Source organism: Pyxicephalus adspersus, chromosome 3, assembly GCF_032062135.1.
Source record: "Pyxicephalus adspersus chromosome 3, UCB_Pads_2.0, whole genome shotgun sequence".
NCBI classification, from domain to species: Eukaryota; Metazoa; Chordata; class Amphibia; order Anura; family Pyxicephalidae; genus Pyxicephalus; species Pyxicephalus adspersus.
The window spans coordinates 12,004,732-12,024,755 of NC_092860.1; the positions used below are offsets into that span (position 1 = coordinate 12,004,732).

General features: G+C 39.9%; 2 protein-coding genes across 2 annotated transcripts; both read right to left on the reverse strand.

Moving 5' to 3' along the window:
* Window positions 1–1,289: 1,289 nt before the first annotated feature.
* On the reverse strand, window positions 1,290–5,398 carry LOC140325651 (E3 ubiquitin/ISG15 ligase TRIM25-like). Its single transcript, XM_072403595.1, has one exon. The coding sequence runs from the start codon at window positions 5,392–5,394 to the stop codon at window positions 3,820–3,822; it is 1,575 nt and encodes a 524-aa protein (XP_072259696.1). The 5' UTR covers window positions 5,395–5,398; the 3' UTR covers window positions 1,290–3,819.
* Window positions 5,399–13,571: 8,173 nt separating this feature from the next.
* LOC140325654 (E3 ubiquitin/ISG15 ligase TRIM25-like) lies at window positions 13,572–19,911 on the reverse strand. Its single transcript, XM_072403596.1, has 2 exons — window positions 19,833–19,911; window positions 13,572–16,408 (listed from the first exon to the last, which is right to left on the reverse strand). Exon 2 carries the CDS (start codon window positions 16,359–16,361, stop codon window positions 15,291–15,293), a length of 1,071 nt encoding a protein of 356 aa, XP_072259697.1. The 5' UTR covers window positions 16,362–16,408; window positions 19,833–19,911; the 3' UTR covers window positions 13,572–15,290.
* Between the last annotated feature and the right edge of the window lie 113 nt (window positions 19,912–20,024).

Sequence of the window (20,024 nt, forward strand, 5' to 3'; positions counted from 1 at the left end):
TGTGTAAAATCCTCCTTTGGGTTCTATTTAAAAGATCCAGGGAACATCCGATTGCCTCATGGAATCAGGAAGGATTTTTTTTCCCCTGTTGAAGCAAATCGTACCAGGTTTTTTTTTGCCTTCCTCTGGACCAACTATGTCTTAAAGGGTTTTATATCTGGGATATGTTTATTTTCCTAGTGGTTGAACTTGATGGACTTGTGTCTTTTTTTCAACCTAACCTACTATGTAACTATATGTAACTATGTATCAATAGGAGGAGAGAATGACAGAGAGATAACCTCATCAGTCTGCTGCTTGTCTGTTCACTGTCCATTCACACACCTGACAGGCTGACATAGGACATCTGGTGGTGAAACAGAAGTACTGTGACAGACAGCTTTGTATTGATGATGAGCAATATATGCATAATTGTTGGGTGGTGAGCAACATATTCATGGCCGACATTGGGTAGCATGGTGGCTCAGAGGTAAATGCTTTGGCCTTTACAGCACTAGGTCCCAATTTCAAATCTTGGTCAGAACACTATCTGCATAGAGTTTGTAGGTTTTATCTCTGTTTGTGTGGGTTTCCTGCCACATCCCATTAACATGCAGTCTTTTGTATTCCAACAACTTAAGCAGTTTTCTAATGCAATGCACCACCATCCACCACAACTGTGTACACAATGTTCTCCCATTATGTTGATGAGGGTGCAGTACAATGCTGCCAGTCTGAAATGGCCCATGGACTTTATAGTACAATTCCAAAGTTTTTGAAAAACTACAATACTAAGTGATCAATGCACATTGCAAAGATTTCTTTACACTTTGTAGCAGATTCTGCAGATTGGGAGCCAACAAACGGAACATGACCATCTCATATGGCTGTGGTAGAATTAAATTGATTATTAATTATCAATAGTTGGATGCCTTTTGTTTCACCATTTGTGTTTCTCTGTTTTTATCATATCACTACAGGTTTGATGGGGATGAGGGCTAATAAATGCATGAGACATTGATACCATGATACCTTTAATATGGTAACAAAAATGATGCAAAAATAAATTAGGATAATAGTACATACCAATGTCACTGTTTACAGCTACAACCTTGTGACCATCTGCTGCCTAAAACTGAATGGGACATATTTGTAAAGCAGGTAGCCTTAAAAGGTATCTAAAGTTACTTTTAGATGGAGTTTTTAGTTTTGGATAGAGCAGTGAGGTGTTAGAATTTCTATTAGATATTTAGTGCTGTCTGTAACCCTGTTAGGGAGACTCACCGTGGGAAAAAGTAATGGAAAAATCCAAAATTTTAAATCTTTTATTGAATAATAGCTGTTACAACCGATTAAAGGCCAATATCAATGGGTTTTTGTTTACTTAAAAAGAAAACATTCTCATACAAGTCTGTCAGGTTGTAAAACCAGCTTGACACAAGTCATGGCTTAGCAGTTTGCTGCTGGTTTCAAATGAGGTCAAATACAGGTCAGAAGGACATTTACTACAGGACAAATGTACTTATCAATTATTTGTCAATTATTTCTCAATCTTCTGTGTCTGAAGTTGATGTCAAACTGACACCAATAGCCCATCTACACGCCCTAATCATCATTCCCTTTGCATTGGGGAGATTTCCCCTCACTTCCTGTTGTGTCTTATAATTTCTAATAGAAGAGATAAGCAGAACATTAGATATCAGCTGCAAATCCGTGTCGACTTTCTTGAGTCTGCTGATGATTCTCATAAATATGCATGCTTGGCTGCAAACATAGGCATATCCACAGAATACAGACAGTGAAAATTTATGACAGGAACTCCTTCTAGCACTACCACCCTTTATTTACAATTAGAACACGCTTTTCCTGGTAGCAAACTGTGAGCACCCTTAGCTGCAGGTATTACTGATTATGTTGCACATGCTCAGCTCATGCACTGTTGCTGAATGGGAAATACACAAGCTGTGAGCTTATTCCCAGATTGTAAGCTCTTCGGGGCAGGGTCCTCTCCTTCTCCTGTGTCACTGTCTGCCTCTGTCTGTCATTTGCAACCGCTATTTAACCACCTGACCGTTAAACCGGACCTTGGTTCGGGTTAAAAAAAATTGCAATTATCGATAAACTCAAACTTTTCTCACTGTATGAAAATACATTGAGAAAAGTTTGGGTTTATCGATCACTTACCTGGTCCCGCTGTGATCATCCAGCGTTGTGTTCGCGTTCCAGCGTCATCCTCCAGCGTCGATCTCCCTCTCCAGTGTTGGGTGCCTTCCCTGAGAAGAAGCCGGCCGGCGGAGAAGAAGGGGCCGGCCGGTGGAGAAGAAGAAGCCGGCTTCTTCTTCTCCGTCCGTAGTGTGTACGTGTCCTTCGGTGATGACGTTGGCGCGTGTGCGGGAAATTCAAATTCATACTCATTCAAACACATTTTGTATTGGATTGAATACAAACTCCTGTATCCAATCCAATACAAAATAATATAAAATAAATACAAAGTATAAAACTGGTAAATTCAAACTCTCATTTTGTATTGGATTGGATACAAAGTCCTGCATCCAATCCAATCCAAAATATTACAAAATATATTTATGTGGTTTTGTCTATAGGTATGTGACGGACACTAGGGAGGTGTTTTAGAAAAATATGTTACTATACAGTATACCGAATTATCGCATTTTCAGTATTTTTGATTTATTTATGTATTCTTGTTTAAGCTGATTTTTTGTGTCTTTAATTTTATTTAAAGTAATTTTTTTTTTTTACATGATTGTGTGTTTTAAACATTTTTTATATTCATGATATGTACTAGAACCTTGTTCGGACATATTTCTGTAAGTTACAGGTCTACAATTTAAAAAAAAAAAAAATTTATGAAAAACAGTGTAACGCTTTTGGTACAGAAATCTAGACATCAGTGTAACGCCCAGGTGGTTAATGTGTAGTAATATTAACAATAATAATAAGAATAATATGTACGCCTTATGCTGCAGGGGAAAAGACAGGTTACCCATGGGGTCTAAATCTCAGGACTAGTGGTGGTCATATAGTTTTGATCAGTCTATTCTGACTTGGACTAAATCTATTCTAATCTCGGACTGGATCTCAGAATTTAAACAATCCACATTGACCGGTCATTGACTGGTATAGTAGGATGCCAGACAATGATAGCTGTCAACATCCAGCAGCTGTATAGACGGAGCCCTATCATATCTATCAATGGCTCGGCCAATTGTCATATTCCAGTATCCAATTGACTGACCCATACTATACCTGTTGATGATAGGTATAGTATGGCTCAGAATTTTCTAAACTAAGCCAGTCCAATTAGTAGTTTTTTTGTTCAAAGCTCTACTTTGAACTGGATAGATAGAAGTTCAAAACCTTTAAGAAGAAATACGGTGGACTTGATTTAATAAAGCTCTCCAAGACTGAAGAAGATAGAATATTAGGGGTGATCCCACGAAATTAGAGTGAATTCGCCAAAATGTATTTGCTATTACCTGACAAATTCCTTTTAAACTGGAGCAGATTCATTCTAGGTTTGCTGGATCTCCCAGGTTCTCTCCAGTCTTGGAGAGCTTTAATAAATCTGGCCCATTGGCCCTGATTTTTTAAAGCCATCCAGTGCTGGAGAAGATCCCCTTTCATCAGTGAAATTGGTTGATCAAGCAAACTTGGAATAGATCTGGTCCAGGATTGAAAACATTTAGTAACAAACAGCAAATGGCCAGGTTTTCTGGATCACCCAGCTTCACTGATGAAGATGTACCCTCTCCAGCCTTGGGGAGATTTCATAAATCAGGCCCAATGTTGCTATGTGGATCCTAGTCGCACAGAGCTTTCTCAGCTTGTTATGCGGACCCAGGCCGTGCTTCCCATTACATACAGCGCAGCATGAAGAGGCTCGGTAAAGGTGGTTGTGAAGGTGTACAAATGCCTGATGTGGTCACCCAGCTCATAAAAGGACAGCTGCCCAGCCTCATAATCCAGACAAACCCTGAATTTCTGACTTGAGATGTTTTGAGCTAGGGGGAGATCTTTACCGTGGTGTCTTACGGCGTGAGTGCCATAAAACTTGCGCATACACCACGACTTGTCATTATCTCCTAATGCCGATTTGTCACCTTTGCTCTGAGCACTGGGATAGGTCATTCCAAACCTCCAACCCCCTGATTCACTGGTCAGAACTTCCCAATAATGTCTCCCGGAACAGAAACTTTGTTTGCTTATGACTTGGCACTTATGAAATCTTAGTGGGGTCTCTGGGCGATCTTCTTCTTGCTTGGTTAGAATGACACCTTTCAAGTCATCTGAAATTTTAACGTTATTGGCGGCTGTGGCCACATCCAGGAGAAGGCCCGAGGCTTCCTGAGAGTGCAACCTTCCTTTTACAATGGTCATAATGTCAGAAAGGCCAACAAGTAACGTCTTTGAGATCCTGTCCTCGTCCAGATTATCAGCATAATAAACCTGTTGATCATTTCTCTCCCCATCTTCCATACCTTCCTCCTCAGTGTCACTATAGTCAGTAAGTTGCTGTTGTAAGGTTTTTAGTGGATCGGTCTTGTAACAAAGCTCCTCAATAAAACTGACATTCCTACACAACTCATCCTTCTTTGTTTCCATCAGTTGGATCTGACCAGAAACCAACATTAAGATCTTCTCCTCCTGTCCAGAGATTTCACTCAGCATTTTCATTTCCAGGTCTTCCAATTGGTTCACAATATCTCGGAGTAAGACCGTGACTCTCTTCATTTCACTTGCTGCTGTTTCTTGAACTTTTGTCCTGCGTTCCTGCAGTCTTTGGAGATTTTTCTCCATTTCCACTTTTTTCGGAGTCAGCTTCTCCAGAATATTTCTCAGTATTGTTTTCTTTTTCTCCAGTGCTTCGCCTATTGGTTCAGCCCGGTGTCCTCTGTGTTGCCCAGCCAGGCAGGTAGCACAGATACAGACAGAGTCATCGGTACAAAAATATTTAACAGTTTTTTTGTGTACGGAGCATTTTTTAGTCTTCAGGCAAGCAGAAGGCTCGGATAAAGTATGTTCTGGTCCCGTGCTATGGCTTGTAAGGTGAATATTGCACAACAAAGCATCACAATGCAGGCAACATTTAATAGCAGGTACCTTAGAGTCGGTGCAGTAAGTGCAGAACGTCCCAGAATCCTCTTCAGCTTGCTGAGCAGACAGAAAACGCTCTGCTATGTTACGGAGGGTTATGTTTTTGTACAGAGCAGAACGATCCACAAACTTTTGCCTGCAATCCGGGCAAGTGTAAACACCTGACTTCTCTTGTGTATCCAGCACACAAACTATGCACTCCTGGCAAAAGTTGTGTCCACATTTCAGTGTTACAGGATCTGTATAAACCTCCAGACAAATAGAGCAGCATAGATCTTCTCCCAAATCTGCAGATGCCATCTTGGTAATAATGGAGTAAGAACGAAAGTAAAAGTCTGCTCAATTCCAGGAAATACAGCTTCATATGGAACGCCACTCCTCTTCTAGATTAACTATTTTTGGTTCACAGCTGGTACAGGGAATCAAATGGCAAATGACAGGGAAGCTTCTGAGTGTCCCGTGCATGTCTGCTATTATCACTGATTATTAAGGGTTTAATAAATAAAGTTCTCATTATCCTTTCTAAACTTTTAATTAAAATTAGCTAAATACATCTGGGGTGCATTAGAGTTACAGTTTATTGAACGCTGCAAAAAAGGACCCTTGCTATTGAGGAAGCAGTGGTCTTCCTGCAAAGTGCCAGCATGCCCAGGGCAGCACAGTGGCTCAGAGGTAAAGCTACATACACACTTCCAATTATTATCGTTGGAAAACGAACGACGAACGTTCATGCACGATATATATGAACGATCGTATAGCACCGCTCCTGCACATAGAGGTAACGACACGATCGTTCGTAGATATTGTACACACAATAGATACGATCGTTTGAGCGATAGAGGAACTATGTGCACGACAGGAAAGTGAACGGACGTTCGTTCATCACGCATGCTCTGAACATGGACGATCAACGAACGTCCGTACACACGAACGATGTTCAACGATCGTCGTCCAATCCGATCCGTCGGTCCGGTCGTTCGTTTCCAGCGACTTTCCTTGTTCGTCGGCGTCGTTGGTTACTTTTTTACAAACGATTTTTTGCCCAATCGATCGTTCGTCGTTCGATTGGAACGATAAAAATTGGAAGTGTGTACGCACCTTAAGTCCTCTGGCCTTTGCAGTGCTAGTTCCCAGGTTCAAATCTCAGCCAGGACACTATCTGCATGGAGTTTACAGGTTTTCCCTGTGTTTGTGTGTGTTTTCCCCGGGTACTCCAGTTTCCTCCCACATCCCATAAACATGCAGATAGGTTAAATAGCTACCCCCCAAAATTGACAGACTATATTTAATACAAATGACTGAGGTAGTGACATTAGATTGTAAGCTCCTTTGAGGGACAGCTAGTGACATGACTATTGACTTTGTACAGCACTATGTAATATGATGGTGCTATATAAATACTGCATATTAACAATATTGCTGATTGCTAAAACTCTGACTCGGGGGGGGGGGGGCATGTTAGACATCTTAGACCAAAGTTCCTTCTGTGCAGTATGCTGGCAAGTGACAGACTTTTCTCCTCCAGCTGTGGTTGCTTTTTTAATTGAAAAACTCTTATCACCTTTTGTTTTTGCACCTGGAATGTATTTACCTAATTTAGGATGAACAGATACCTAAGATATTAAATCGATTTTTGGTATCACCATGTATAGATAAGGTAAGATGTAATTTATTTCATCTGAAGTTTTCAACAAAATATGACATGCCACCATTTGCCCAAGACCAAAAATAGCAAAACAAAAGAAATTAAAAGGACATATAGGCAAGCAAGACATATAAATATTATGATTGTTATAAGTTTATTTCAGGGATCTAATCGTTGTAATTACATTGTATTATTAGTAGATACATTGTTACATTGTATTATTATTAGTGGTAACACATGTCAATATTATGAATATGTTCATATAACATTTTACAAAATTGTAAAATTTGAACCCACCCACTGTTTTCTGCCACCCTCCATCCCAACAGGCCAGCTATACCCATTTGTGTACCAGTGAATGTCGTTTTTTTTACCCCACATCCTATTCACTGATCAGGACTGTTTCTGGTCTAGCATTTAGGATTTTTTTTTTTAGTTTTATTTTTTATTTCAATTACACATTCATGTATCCCTTAGGCTAGTTTCAGACTCGGGTACTGCCTTTGGATCAAGGCAGGGAGATCAAAGAGGTTTTTAATGAACCAGCATCTGCAGCGGGTGGCAGTGACCAGTTCTGAACTGCTCACTGCCATCCCCCATTCATTCTCTATGGCGCTGCTGCAGGGAGAAGCTATTGCAATGTCTACCCAAAGGAACTGGTTCACTGTCATGAAGAAGCTGTAACAGCACTACAACCTTACTGCAGTCTGAGCATAGCCTTAATAAATCATATTATTTAATGCAAATCTGCATCCCCAAATCAATCATTAAATATATTCATAAAGCAAACAGTGCAGGTATCTAAATTTAAAACATGGTGATAGTAAGGAGAGAACAGAGTGACAGAAAGGTGAGCCTTTTGGTCATGGTGGTTGGACCTGTAGGTAAAAATGCAACAGGTGTGTTCTGTATTAAAGAGTTGTGTAAACCTTGGACTTGAATGAACAAAAACAAAAACCTTTGGCAGGAGAAAGAAGCTCTCATATATGTATTTTATTTGTATTTAGCTAGATGCCTATTTTATTTTTAAATGTATTTAGCTATTACTATATTTCTGTTCCCACTTGTACGTTGCAATTTGTGCATTACAACAATGTGCAGAAGAGACATCACATGTCGTAGAATGCCGTATTTCTATTCATTCTAAACAGAACCCCAAAGCACCATCCCAACGCAGTGCAACACTGTGCACAACAACCACCTACCTATTGCTGTGCTTCTAAGATTGCAGCTTGTATTATTTTCTAGGTATTGTAAATAAGTTGCCTTAAAACAACACATGCCAATGTGAATATCAAAAAAGCCTAATGGTAACAGGACCTAGTTGTTTTTAGATAAATGCTCAACAATTTTAATACAGTTTTCATAATTTTAAAGATTTCTTCCTTCTAGCTAATAATTCTCATCCATGCACTCCCATCCATAAACAAAGCTATGTGAAGGGGTTCTGTGAAAGTGGCATTGAAGGTGTGTAGATGTCTGATGGGGTCACAAAGCTCATAAAAAGACAGACGCCCAGCTTGATAATCTAGATACACTCTGAATCTTTTTTCCTGGTGGAAATTTCCAGCCAGAGTAATTTCTTTTTTATTATGTCTCATTATATAGGTGTAGCCTGCTTTACGTAAACCCCAAGATTTCTTGTTGGAACCAATTAATGATATTGGCCCCTGACGGTCTATACTACTGTAGCACATCCCTATTATCCAGTAGTTAGACCCCCCAGTATCAACATCCCAATAATATTGTCCCCCACAAAAACTCCCCAAGCTCAAAACCTGATCAAATTGCGTGAATTGCTGTGGACAGTTATAACAATTTGGATTTTGATTACTCCTGGAAGCAGCTTTGTAGTCATTTGATAACAATACATTGGAAGAAGCTGTATTTGCATCCAGAGTTATATATGTTGCTTCTTGTACCAGAAGATGTTTCTTTATATCATTTACAATGTCACAGAATCCTATGTGTAAATATTCCGAAACCAAGCCTTCATCTAATTTTTCAGCAGAATAAATTTGATCATCTGTTATATTATTCTCATTTTTTTCCACCTTATTCTCATTGATTTCACATGCTTGTAGGACATTTAAAGGATCACTCATTGCATACAGCCTCTCAGTGTTAGCAATCTCCTTGGTGAGATCTTCCTGTTCTTCTTCCAGCTGCCGGATCAGATCAGAGATGGCCTTTAAAGCATTTTCCTCCTGTGTTGAGATCAGACTCATGGCTTTCTTCTCTAACCCATCCAACTGTTCCCTAATATTTTTTAGTAGTGTGGCAACTTTCTCTTTATTATTAGCTGCAGTTTGTGGCACCTTTTTCTGGCTCTGCTGAAGAATTTGCAGTTTATTCTCAGTTTTCTCTTTGCTTGAGGTCAGTTTTTCCAGGACTTCCTTAATGCTCTCTCTCATTTTACCAGCAGCCTCTGGCAGAAGCTCTATTTGATGGCCTTTGTGGTCTCCAGCCAAAGAACAAGATATACAAATGCAGACCCTATCATTGGAGCAAAAATATTTAAGGATCTCATTGTGGACAGAACATTTTCTGTGCTCCAAGGAGATGGTCGGGTCCGATAACATGTGTTCTGGTGACTTGCTATGGACTTTCAGGTGATTATCACACAGTGAAGCTTCACAAAGTACACAGGTTTTAATGGCTGGTACCTGAGAATGAATACAATAGGTGCAGAAGATCCCAGTCTCTTCTTGCTTTGGCTGAGTAGAGAAGAAGTGATCTGCTATATGGCGGAGAGATATGTTTTCCTGCACTGCCGGTTGTTCTTCAAATTGTTTTTTGCATCTGGGACATTTGTAAACTCCAGAAGTCTTCTGGCTTTCCAGGAAACTTGTGATACAGACCCGGCAGAAGCTGTGTCCACATCTCAGCGATACAGGATCTCTGTATATGTTGAGACAGATACAGCAATTCAGCTCATCTAGAAGTGTAGTAGCAGCCATCGTTGACAGCAATGATATGAAACTGCCAACAAAAATTTCATTTTTTATACTTTGTACAGGGTGTGTATTATTTATCATGAAAATTGACTTATGAAATTTTATGAGAGCTAATAATTAACCATACAGTCCTACACTACAGCATAAACAAACACAAACAAAGCTGAATTAAATTACTATGGCCTTGGGATATATTGTTTAGGTTGCTACACCAGTTTTTACCAACATATGAATTATTATTACATTAGAAACCAGTACAGGCAGGTACAAAAGCCAGCACAATCTGTTGTGACAGTGACCCTGTTGCTTTAAAAAAATGAACAAAGGCCAGTCTATAAAATGTTGACTTTGTGGATGTAGATGTTCTTCTCCCAGTTGCAGAGCTACCATAGCCTGAAGAATCTTCTGCATCCAAACCTTCCAAGTTGGATGCCTAGTTCTCTTCTCGGCCCTGTGGTTACTCCTGCAGACTCAACGCCATGAGTGGCAGAAAGTTTTGCAGCTTAAGATCTGCCAGTAGGATTGCAGGTATTTGGCAGGTATATATCACTGTACACGTCCAGTTGTAAAAGCCCCTCGGGTGGAAAACATTCACTGGCAGCTTTTATTGATAGAACACCAGCATCTGTGTGTGTCCGGAACACACACGCATCCTGGGGAGAGGAGGGGGGAGAAAGTTAGTTATTATTATTATTATTATTATTACTACTACGTAATATTACGCAACCCCATTAAATAGGGGTTGCAAATGACAGACAGATACAGACAGTGACACAGGAAGAGGAGAGGACCCAGCCCCAAAGAGCTTACAATCTAGGAGGTGGGGGAAGTAACACACAATAGTTCAAATTATATAGGTGTTGGATCTAAAAAGTCTGGTATCCAAAATAAGTGACATATCTGGTGTTCCAGCTGAAACGGAATATTTGAAGACTAGTGAAAACATATTTAAAGGAATTTCAATAACCCTTTGGCAAAGATCAAGAAAGAAAATATTATTTACATACAAAACTTACCTAACTGGTTGTTATCGCTGCAGCCAGCACGGGGTTATGGGCCTTAACCATTGGTTCTGCATTGCATTTGAAGATTTTAGAAAGACCAAATCCAGAAAAGCACCTGCTTGATGGGACCTTTTTCGATGAAAAGGAAACCTTTGGAAACATGCAATCAGGTATTTTACTTTATTCCTACTCCCAGTTAGCTCTGGCTGTGGAAAGGGATAAAATGACTAGATTGCAATTCTTCCAATGTTTTTTGGATTTCATCCTAAACTGTTCAACAGGCCTGCGTTTTTGAAATTGTACACATAATGGTTTACATAAGTCTTTGTCCTCGTTCAGACGCTTCCTGGTATAGGGTAACAACTATCTACTAACTGTGCTCTTGCATTGTTATTCCATCAAATTTGCTTCTGATTGAGATTATGAGCAGCTGTGCTGAAATACATTGTGCTAGCACGTTCCATTGTTACCACTACGAAGAAGCCCATCTAAAATAATGATTTGCAGCCAACATTGGAATGATGGCATGTATTTTTGATGGAAAAGGACGCAGGATATCATCATCATGAACATCCTAACTAGAGTAGGTAAAAAGGCATTTTATGAAATAAATAAATTTATGGCAGTTGTTCATAATACAATGCTTTACCTGATAAAAGGCATCTGGATAGGGTTTAGATCTATTTTAATTTTTATATAATTAATACTGAAGAATGTTATTCCATCTCATATCACATATAGTACATATAATACTAATTAATTACTAAAAAAAACTTGTGCAAATGCAATAGTTCCCTAGCACACTCTCCAGATAGTTAGCATGAAAACCGTATTGAAATTTGCTTATGTTAAAAACAATTTTTTTTGTATTTGAGGTATAAATACCTCCACAAAATGTGGATCGAATCAGGCTTTAGGAAACCTGCCATAAGGGTTGTATGGAAAAAGCAATTTATGCCCCCTTTGGAAAAAAAAACTTACCCGCCTGTAATTCTAATTCTAACCTGGAACAGGTTTGTGGATAAGCAGCATCAGAACACCTGATCAGCATATTCAATCTGGATGAGTGCTTTAGAAAGCTTGATGGTCAGATATTTAGTACTGTAGCCTTAAAACCAGCATTTTCTCACATGGCCAAGATTTTCATTTGTATCTTTCATATCTTATTTGTATCTTTCTCAAGGAAAATGTGCTTTAAAGTTTAAAGGTGCAATAAACCCACCAGAAGCTCAGTGTTTTTCAAGGCAGCGCCCCCATAGTGTGTCTGTGTACACCAACCCTTGAACATAATTCCATACTTCCAATCCCTCCATTACTTTTCAGACCTTCCAAAAAAAATGCCTTTTAGCACTTTGTGCACTGCTTAGTACTGAAATGTAGGCACAATTACTGTGTGATCTTTCTGTGTGATCTGAGATTTCATTGCAAGTTGTGGTCACATCCTGAAATAAATACACCTTTTACGATTAGACTTCATTTTGCAACTTTTTTCTGTAAAAGTGTGCCTATTCTTTAAAAGAAATCAATGCAGACATGAGCGTCTTCTGCAGTAGTGGAGAATGATAATGTGCTTATTGGTTTAGTGCCAGAGAGTGAACAAGTGTGCATTGTAGGAGGTGTGGGGTATGCATCAGAGCAGTAGCAGATATTAGATAATCATGAGAGGCTTCAGAGAATACAAAAATGCACACTGGTGCCATGGGAATGTCAGTGCACAGGTAGAGAGTGGCACAACATGCCGCAATGCAATGGCAGCATATAGCAGCAATTACAAAGCTTTGCGAGTCCAGTCCAGTCAAAAGTGTCATAGTGCAAGTTGGTGAGCGTGGCCGATTTAAAAAAGAAACTGTGAATATGTAAACTGATGTTACATATCCATTTTGTGATTTGTCTGGATAGAAGACTGTATAAAATGCACCTATTATTTTTTCTCAATTTTGTAGCCCTAAAAATATTTTTATGCAGCACTGTAGAAAAAAGTCAACTTAGGACAACATTAAAATTGTAATTACTGTTACATAGTCTTAATATTATGAGTTACATAATCACAGGTGTCTAAAATCCAATAGGGACTATATAAAAGGTAAATGAGATTTTTTACATTTTTGGTATAACTTGAGTTGTTGCAATTGCTGATTATAACCAATTTTTTTTCAGCAAGACAACAATTGACACCAGTGTTCCCCCTTAGCCCCTTTCAACTGGATGCACCATACAGCATTTTTCAGTAACCACCTGCCTGTTTTTGGGTGGTTACTAAAAAGTGGGATGACAGTACAAGGACCACCACCCACCTACAGCTTCTTTCCATCCAGTTCAAATAAATTTGGGGACAACACTGGACATGCAAACCCAACAGTCAGCATCCTAACCAACAAAGTGTATGTTTATAAACAAGGTCACCAAGGGCCTGGTGGATGACCTCCAGGCAGCCCAGATACAACATTTATAGTTTTCTAAGTATAGGACCCCCTATAGAATCATCAACTTACCTGGTTCTCAAAATACCCATGGTATGATTGTGGTCCTCAGATGTGAGACTCCCCTTAGAGCCTGATTTATTAAAGCTCTGCAAGGCTGGAGAGGATACACTGTGAAGCTGGGTGATGCAAACCTGGAAAATAGATCTGGTCCAGGATTAAAAACATTTGATAACAAATAGCAAATTACTTTTAGGAAATCCATTCCAGGTTTGCTGAATCACCCAGTTTCACTGATAAAAGTGTAACCTCTCTAGCCTTGGAGAGCTTTAATAAATCAGGCCAATTGCCTCACCAGCCAATTCTATGTTTTTGTTTGTGGACCTGGAGGAAATTCCATTTTCACCCCTCCATTAACATGTTCCCAACTGCCAGCTTTAAAATAAACCACTTTTTTAGTTGTATACATTTTTTTATTAAATAGTAACAAAAGGTGTAACAAAGATAAAACAAAAAATATAGAAACAGAAAAATGCTGACATAACATTATTGACAAAAAACTAATAATATGCAGGCTGAATGCTGCCTAAGAGGCCAGAGTGCTATCAGAGGTGTTATTAATCCATCTACAGATGATCCTCCTGACAATGAAACAATCTTGTGTATGCTAAATGCCTGCTTCCATTCCTGCCAGGCCATCCAGACCTCATTGGTCACTATGCAAAAAAGTTTTTTAATATTAAAGCTACAATTGAGGAGTAGTCGGCTTATAAGTAGATGTGATGCTTTGTTTTAAACTGCCAACTCCATATCAAAAACCTAGAGCTCTGTGTTCTGTCAATTGTAACTAAACCTGGCCACTCTTACACTGAACCTATCAATAGACTTTTAATTGAATCTATATACTGTCAGAATAAAGAACACAATTTATACATGCTTCTAGAAACTGTTTTTTAAAACATTTGACCTGCAATACTACAAAGGGAATCTGACCTAAGGCTTTTGTATGTAAACTGCCCAGGCTGCATACTGGTCTCACAACAAGTTCCGTGACAGCTTTAAAGCTCTATGCCATCCGGCTTTCATAGAATGACAACTTCCATTCGAGAAATGGCACGGAGATGTTTCTTTTTTTGTTCAAACTTCCAACTGGTGATTAGAATGTCTGCAGGTTATACATACTGCAGACAAATTCAGAAATCTAGTAAAGGTATCATAATCTCCTGTGTTTGATTTTCACAGTAATATTACACTATTGAAAACAAAAAATAAACAGTGCTCCAACTTCTAGTGCCTGCCGGGGCCAGCAAGATGGGACCCTTATAGGTCAAGTTGAAAGTATTTATGTTATGTAAAGCTCTAGAATAGTGTTTCTTAAAAACAATGAAATACATTTTTAAAGTATGTTAATATTAAAACTACTATTGAGAAGTGATCAGCTGCCAAGTTGCCAACTCCATGTCAGGAAACTTACATGAATTTGGGAGCTCTGGGTTCAGGCGTAACTAACCCTGGCCACTTTCACACTGACCCTATCAATACCTTTTATACTATCAGAAAAAAACATTTTTTTTTCTATGCCTCTTCAGACTGTTTAAAAACATTTGACCTGCAGTACTACAAAGTAAAAATGGAACCACCAAACTGCAATAAACAGTTGTTCCTCATTAACCACAAACAGTAACTAACTTTACCAGAATTAGAAACACCTCATTCCATCTTTTTCAAGCTTTTTTTCGTCTTCATACTATTGTGACCTGCTTTAGTGTCAACTTTACTGGCAGCTCTGGTAAATGCCCTCCAGTCTGTCCATACAATATTACAGACTGCATTATAATCATTGTGGATATCCAATAGGCTTTTGACTATTAGCTCTATGGTCAAGATGGTGCATGTAAATATCACAGCACACACTAAGCAATGCTGACTATGAATATTGTGTATTTCTTAAGAGCTTACATTATCTATTTGTTGAAAATAATTTTAGAGACAAAACTACTTTTTTTACAGGCTTGTTATTGCAAATTTATGTTCAAAGCTAAACTTTATGAAGTATACACATTATTTAATTTATCATGTGGCAAAAGATGGGGCCTGTGTAAAGTAAAGAGTATGTAGTGGCTAAACTTTTGCTGCCAGTACACATAACCATTCTTATGTTATTATGTTGTTATATGTCAACACCTAACTGCATGTCGATCTCTTCCCTTGCGTGTGACACCAGATCAGTTAAACTTTTTTGCAGAGTTAGGAGGATCAGTTGGTCATCTAGATCGGTTTTGAGAAGTTTTTCTACCTTCTCAGTGTCCTGATTTTCCACCTCTTCGTCATTCCACAAGCTATTTATTACAGTTTCTATTTTTTTTAAGACTTCAATTGAATCGTGGCTGTTGCACAGTTCCTCAATAGTGTATATCTTCTGGCACAGCTCACTGTTCTTGGCTTCCAGCTTCTCAATCAAATCGTTAATGGGCATTAGGGCTTGTTCATCCTCTCTGCCAATCACAGACAAGACTTTGTTCTCCAGGTCATCTATCTGTCTTCTGAGCTCATCGAAAACAGAAGCAATCTTGCATGCTTCAGTGGTAAATTTTTTCTTCATATTTTTTCTGTATTTCTGAAGGATTTCAACTTGTTTGTAAAGTTGTTCTTCCTTTGAGTTCAGTTCCTGTAGAATGGTCTTCAGCTCCTTTTTTTTTTTTTCAGATGCATCAATCATTGGTTCCACCTTGTGCCCCATGTGTTCCTCAGCCAAGCAACAGGTGACACAGATACAGGTGGAGTCCTCATTGCAGTAGTACTTGAGAAGCTCTTTGTGGACGGAACATTTTCTGTTCGCCAGTGACATAGTGGGATGCACCAACACATGTTCATTTGACTTGCTGTGCTTTTTCAAGTGTTTGCCACATAGAGAAGCTTCACACTGCAGGCAGGTCTTAACAGCAGGAACGGGAAAGTCACAATAGGTACAATTGATCCCTTCATCTTCCACACCTAGCTGGGCAAACATAAAACGCTCAGCTATATTATGGAGGGCTACATTTCTGTACATAGCATTACGATCCGGGATCCTTTCTCTGCATTCTGGACAGGCATAGATCCCAGAGGCCTCCTGTGAATCCAGCACGGTATTGATACACATGCGACAGAAACTGTGTCCACATCTTAGAGTTAAAGGATCCTTAAAAATGTCAAGACAGACGGCGCAGTGAAGCTCGTCTCCAAGATCTGCAGACGCCATTCTTGCAATGAAATATAAGGCTCAATAGCGATGATCGAAGTGGAAGACTATAGACAAACATAAAAGGCACAAATTAATGCAGCTCTGAAACCATCAGCACATCATTACAATAGATTTAAAGTGTTACAATGTTACCTGTTACAATGCCAGGTTTGTGATGTAAAAAAATGAGACCTCAATAAATCATTTCAATACATTGCCTACCTTTAATGTGATCTATAATCTGTATAATTAAATTGAATAACATACAAATTTGTTAGGAGAAAATAAATAAAACATAAGGAAACTACTTTGTTGAAGCACCTTTTGATTTAATTCCAGCATTCAGTCTTCTTAGGTCATCAGTATGGCAGTCTATCAGTATGGCATATCTTGAAAGGATTTGCAATCTTCCTTGTAAAAGCTCCAAATCTGTCAGATTGTGAGGACCTCTTCAGGTCACCCCACAGATTTTCTATTAGATTTAGGTCTGGTCTCCGGCAGGGCCATTCCAAAACTTTATTTTTTCCTCTGGTGTTGAGAGGTGAAATTCCTCTTCAGATTTCTAGCAGACACATGAAGGTTTAGGCCAAATGTGATTGCTGATTGGAACTGTTCATAATTCCATCCACCTTGACTAAAACCCAAGTTCCAGCTGAAGAAAAGCAAACTCACAGCATGATTCTCTCACCGCTATGCTTCACTGCGGGGACGGTACACTTTTGATGACGCAAAGTGTTGTTTTTGTACCAAGTGTAACTTTTGGAATTGTGGGGAAAAACTTCATCTTTGGTCTCATCAGACCAAAACGTATTTTATCACTTTATGGAGGCGTGATATATTTTTTTTAGCCTGGATTTTTTTAATTGTAATAAAAAGCTTTAGTCTTGCCCTTAGTCCAGACATCACCAAAAAACACCATCCCCATGTTGAAGCATCGCGGTGGCAGTATAATGCTTTGGGGTTGCTATTCTTCAGCTGTACCAAGACTTTAGAAGCTCACTGTGGAAGGACAAACAGTTCCGATTACCAGTTACTTCTGGCCCATAACCTTAATCTGTTAAAAAGCTTAAGAGGAATTTCACCTTTTAACACGACAATAACTCCAAGCATACATCCAAATGAACACAAGAATGACTTCACCGAAAAAAATTAAAGTTTTGGAATGGCCCAGCCAGAGTCCAGACCTAAATCTAATAGAAAATCTGTTGGGTGACCAGACGATGGTTATGCATGAGACACTTGTCACAATCTGACAGATTTGGAGTGGTTTTGCAAAGAATATTGCCAAAAATATTGTCAAAATGTGCCATACTGATCCAGGAAGACTGAATGCTGGAATCAAATCAAAAGGAGCTACAACTAAGTATTAGTAGAAGGATGTGCACCCTTATCCAACCAGCCTATTGTACATTTTTAATGTATTAATATATATTTTTCGTCTAACAGATTTGTTTTTCAGTTGATTTGTACTGTCTGAAATTATAGTTCACATTAAAGCAGAACTAAACCCAAAATAAAAAAAACACACTTATCCTTAATCCCGCAGATCAGTCTATGCGTCGGAAGGTTTCTTCCATCGGGTCCTGCGTTGTCCCGGTATCCGTCTGCGGCTCGACCTGTGTCACCTGATCTTGATTTGCGCAGGTTGAGATTGGGTGATGCAGATTGGGAAGAAAGATTGCCAATCTCACTGCGCATGCGTGAGAAAAGCCAAGTGCGACGTAAGTATCCAGGGAGGCTTTGCGCTCCCATTCTGTCTTGATTGCTGCAGCAATCTAGACTTAAAGGGATGGAGCTGCAACTTATTTTTTTTAAAAAGGGTTTCACCTTAAAAAAAAAAACATTACCTTAAATAAAAGGGTTGTCCACCCTTTTATGTAAAGTAAAACTGATGAGTTTAGGTCTGCTTTAAATTAGAGGAAAGATTTGAAATGTTTTATTGTGTCCTCATTTCTTTACAACAAAAAAAAACTGGCATTGTAACAAGGGTGTGTACATTTTTTATATCCATTGCATATTGTGAATGTGTTTGAAGCCAACCAATACCAAGTGTCACCTCCCATATCATCCTATTGATCAGCGGTCACCAACCCGTGGTCCGCGGCTCTGGCCGGTGCACCCTTGAGTGTAGTCAGGAAAGGGACCCCGCTGGCGGGGCGCACCGGCCAGAGCCACGGAACATGTCCCCTATATAAATCCCAGGCTGAGATGGGGGAGTGGGCGGGGTTCTTGATGTCACTGTGGGGGAAGTTGCTCCCTCTGAGTGTCACTCAGTTCCCCAGCACATCCGCGATCAGGAGGAGATAATTTTAGTGGTCCGTGGGACCGAAAAGGTTGGCGACCACTGCTAAAGATCACACCTCCTCCTACCCAACTCCCGTTTCATGTACCTCTATTTATCACTGGACTCCCACACCCTGCACCCCCATGTCTTCCTGTAACCATATAATGCACTTGGTTACCCAGCCTTCTCACCCCACATCATCCTATAACCCTTGCACAACAGTCCCTCACCCTGTAGCCCCATGTCAGAAGCTGTGTCACCTTGTAGGTGCTACATGTGTGCAATTTAAAGGGCTACTGGGTGACATGGGTGTGGAATGAGGAAAATGGGTAACAGGAGGTGTAATGTCAAAGTAATTAGGGTGAGTACAGTGGGGGAGCTGGGCAACGGGGGGTGCAGTGTAAGGATTACGGGGTGACATGGAAGTGAGGGATCTGGATGATGATGTAAGGGTTACATTGCACCTACTGTCACCTGCATTCTTTATCCTGGAACCCCTTCTTACCCAGCTATTGTACTACACATTCCCACATCCCCCTGACACCGCACCTATGTTACCCAGACTCCTGATGGTGCAGCCCCCATCACTCCACATTCCCATGTGACCAGTTTCTTGCATCCTCTGTCACCCAGTAACAAATAGGTGTGCATAAGGTCAGTCACAGGGTGACATTGAGGAGTATTGATAATGGGGTGAGGGAGGAGCCTAGGGCCCAATGCATGTCCTGGGGGACCCAAATATGACTTTAATACTTTGTACCTGCCTATTGGTGTAGATAATTTGGGGTGTGAAGTGGGAGGAGCCTAGGGCCCAATGCATGTGCTGGGGGTCCCTGATATGGCATTAGAACTTTGTACCTGCCTATTGGTGTAGATAGGAGGGTGTGGGAGGAGCCTAGGGCCCATTGCATGTCCTGGGGGCCCCAGATATGACGTTAATACTATGTACCTGCCTACTGGTGTAGATAATGTGGGGTGTGAAGTGGGAGGAGCCTAGTGCCCAATGCATGTCTTGGGGGCCGCTGATATGGCCTTAACACTATGTACCTCCCTGTTGGAAGTAATGGTCTTATAGGCTCTCTTATTGTAACAATTGTAAAATGTTTCTATGTATTTACCAAATACAGTATCATCCCAGGTATACCATTACCTACACGACATTACACATATTAGACAGCTTATCAGCGATCTAAACTGCCCCCTACCTGGGAGGCCTAGCTACCCTCCACACCAACACCGACATTGGAAAGATTGCAACTTCCTGTTAGCTATAAAGTAGACAGGAAGGAGCGAAGCAATGTGATTTAGAATGCCCCGCCTTGATTAACATAATTTCCGCCCCTGGCAACCATAAGCTCCACCTCATGAATCTCTCCAAGGTTCCTCGGGTACACAGG

Bases quoted from the DNA above. Each gene is read 5' to 3' on its own strand.
- LOC140325651 (XM_072403595.1), bottom strand. From the start codon at position 5,394: ATGGCATCTGCAGATTTGGGAGAAGATCTATGCTGCTCTATTTGTCTG.
- LOC140325654 (XM_072403596.1), bottom strand. From the start codon at position 16,361: ATGGCGTCTGCAGATCTTGGAGACGAGCTTCACTGCGCCGTCTGTCTT.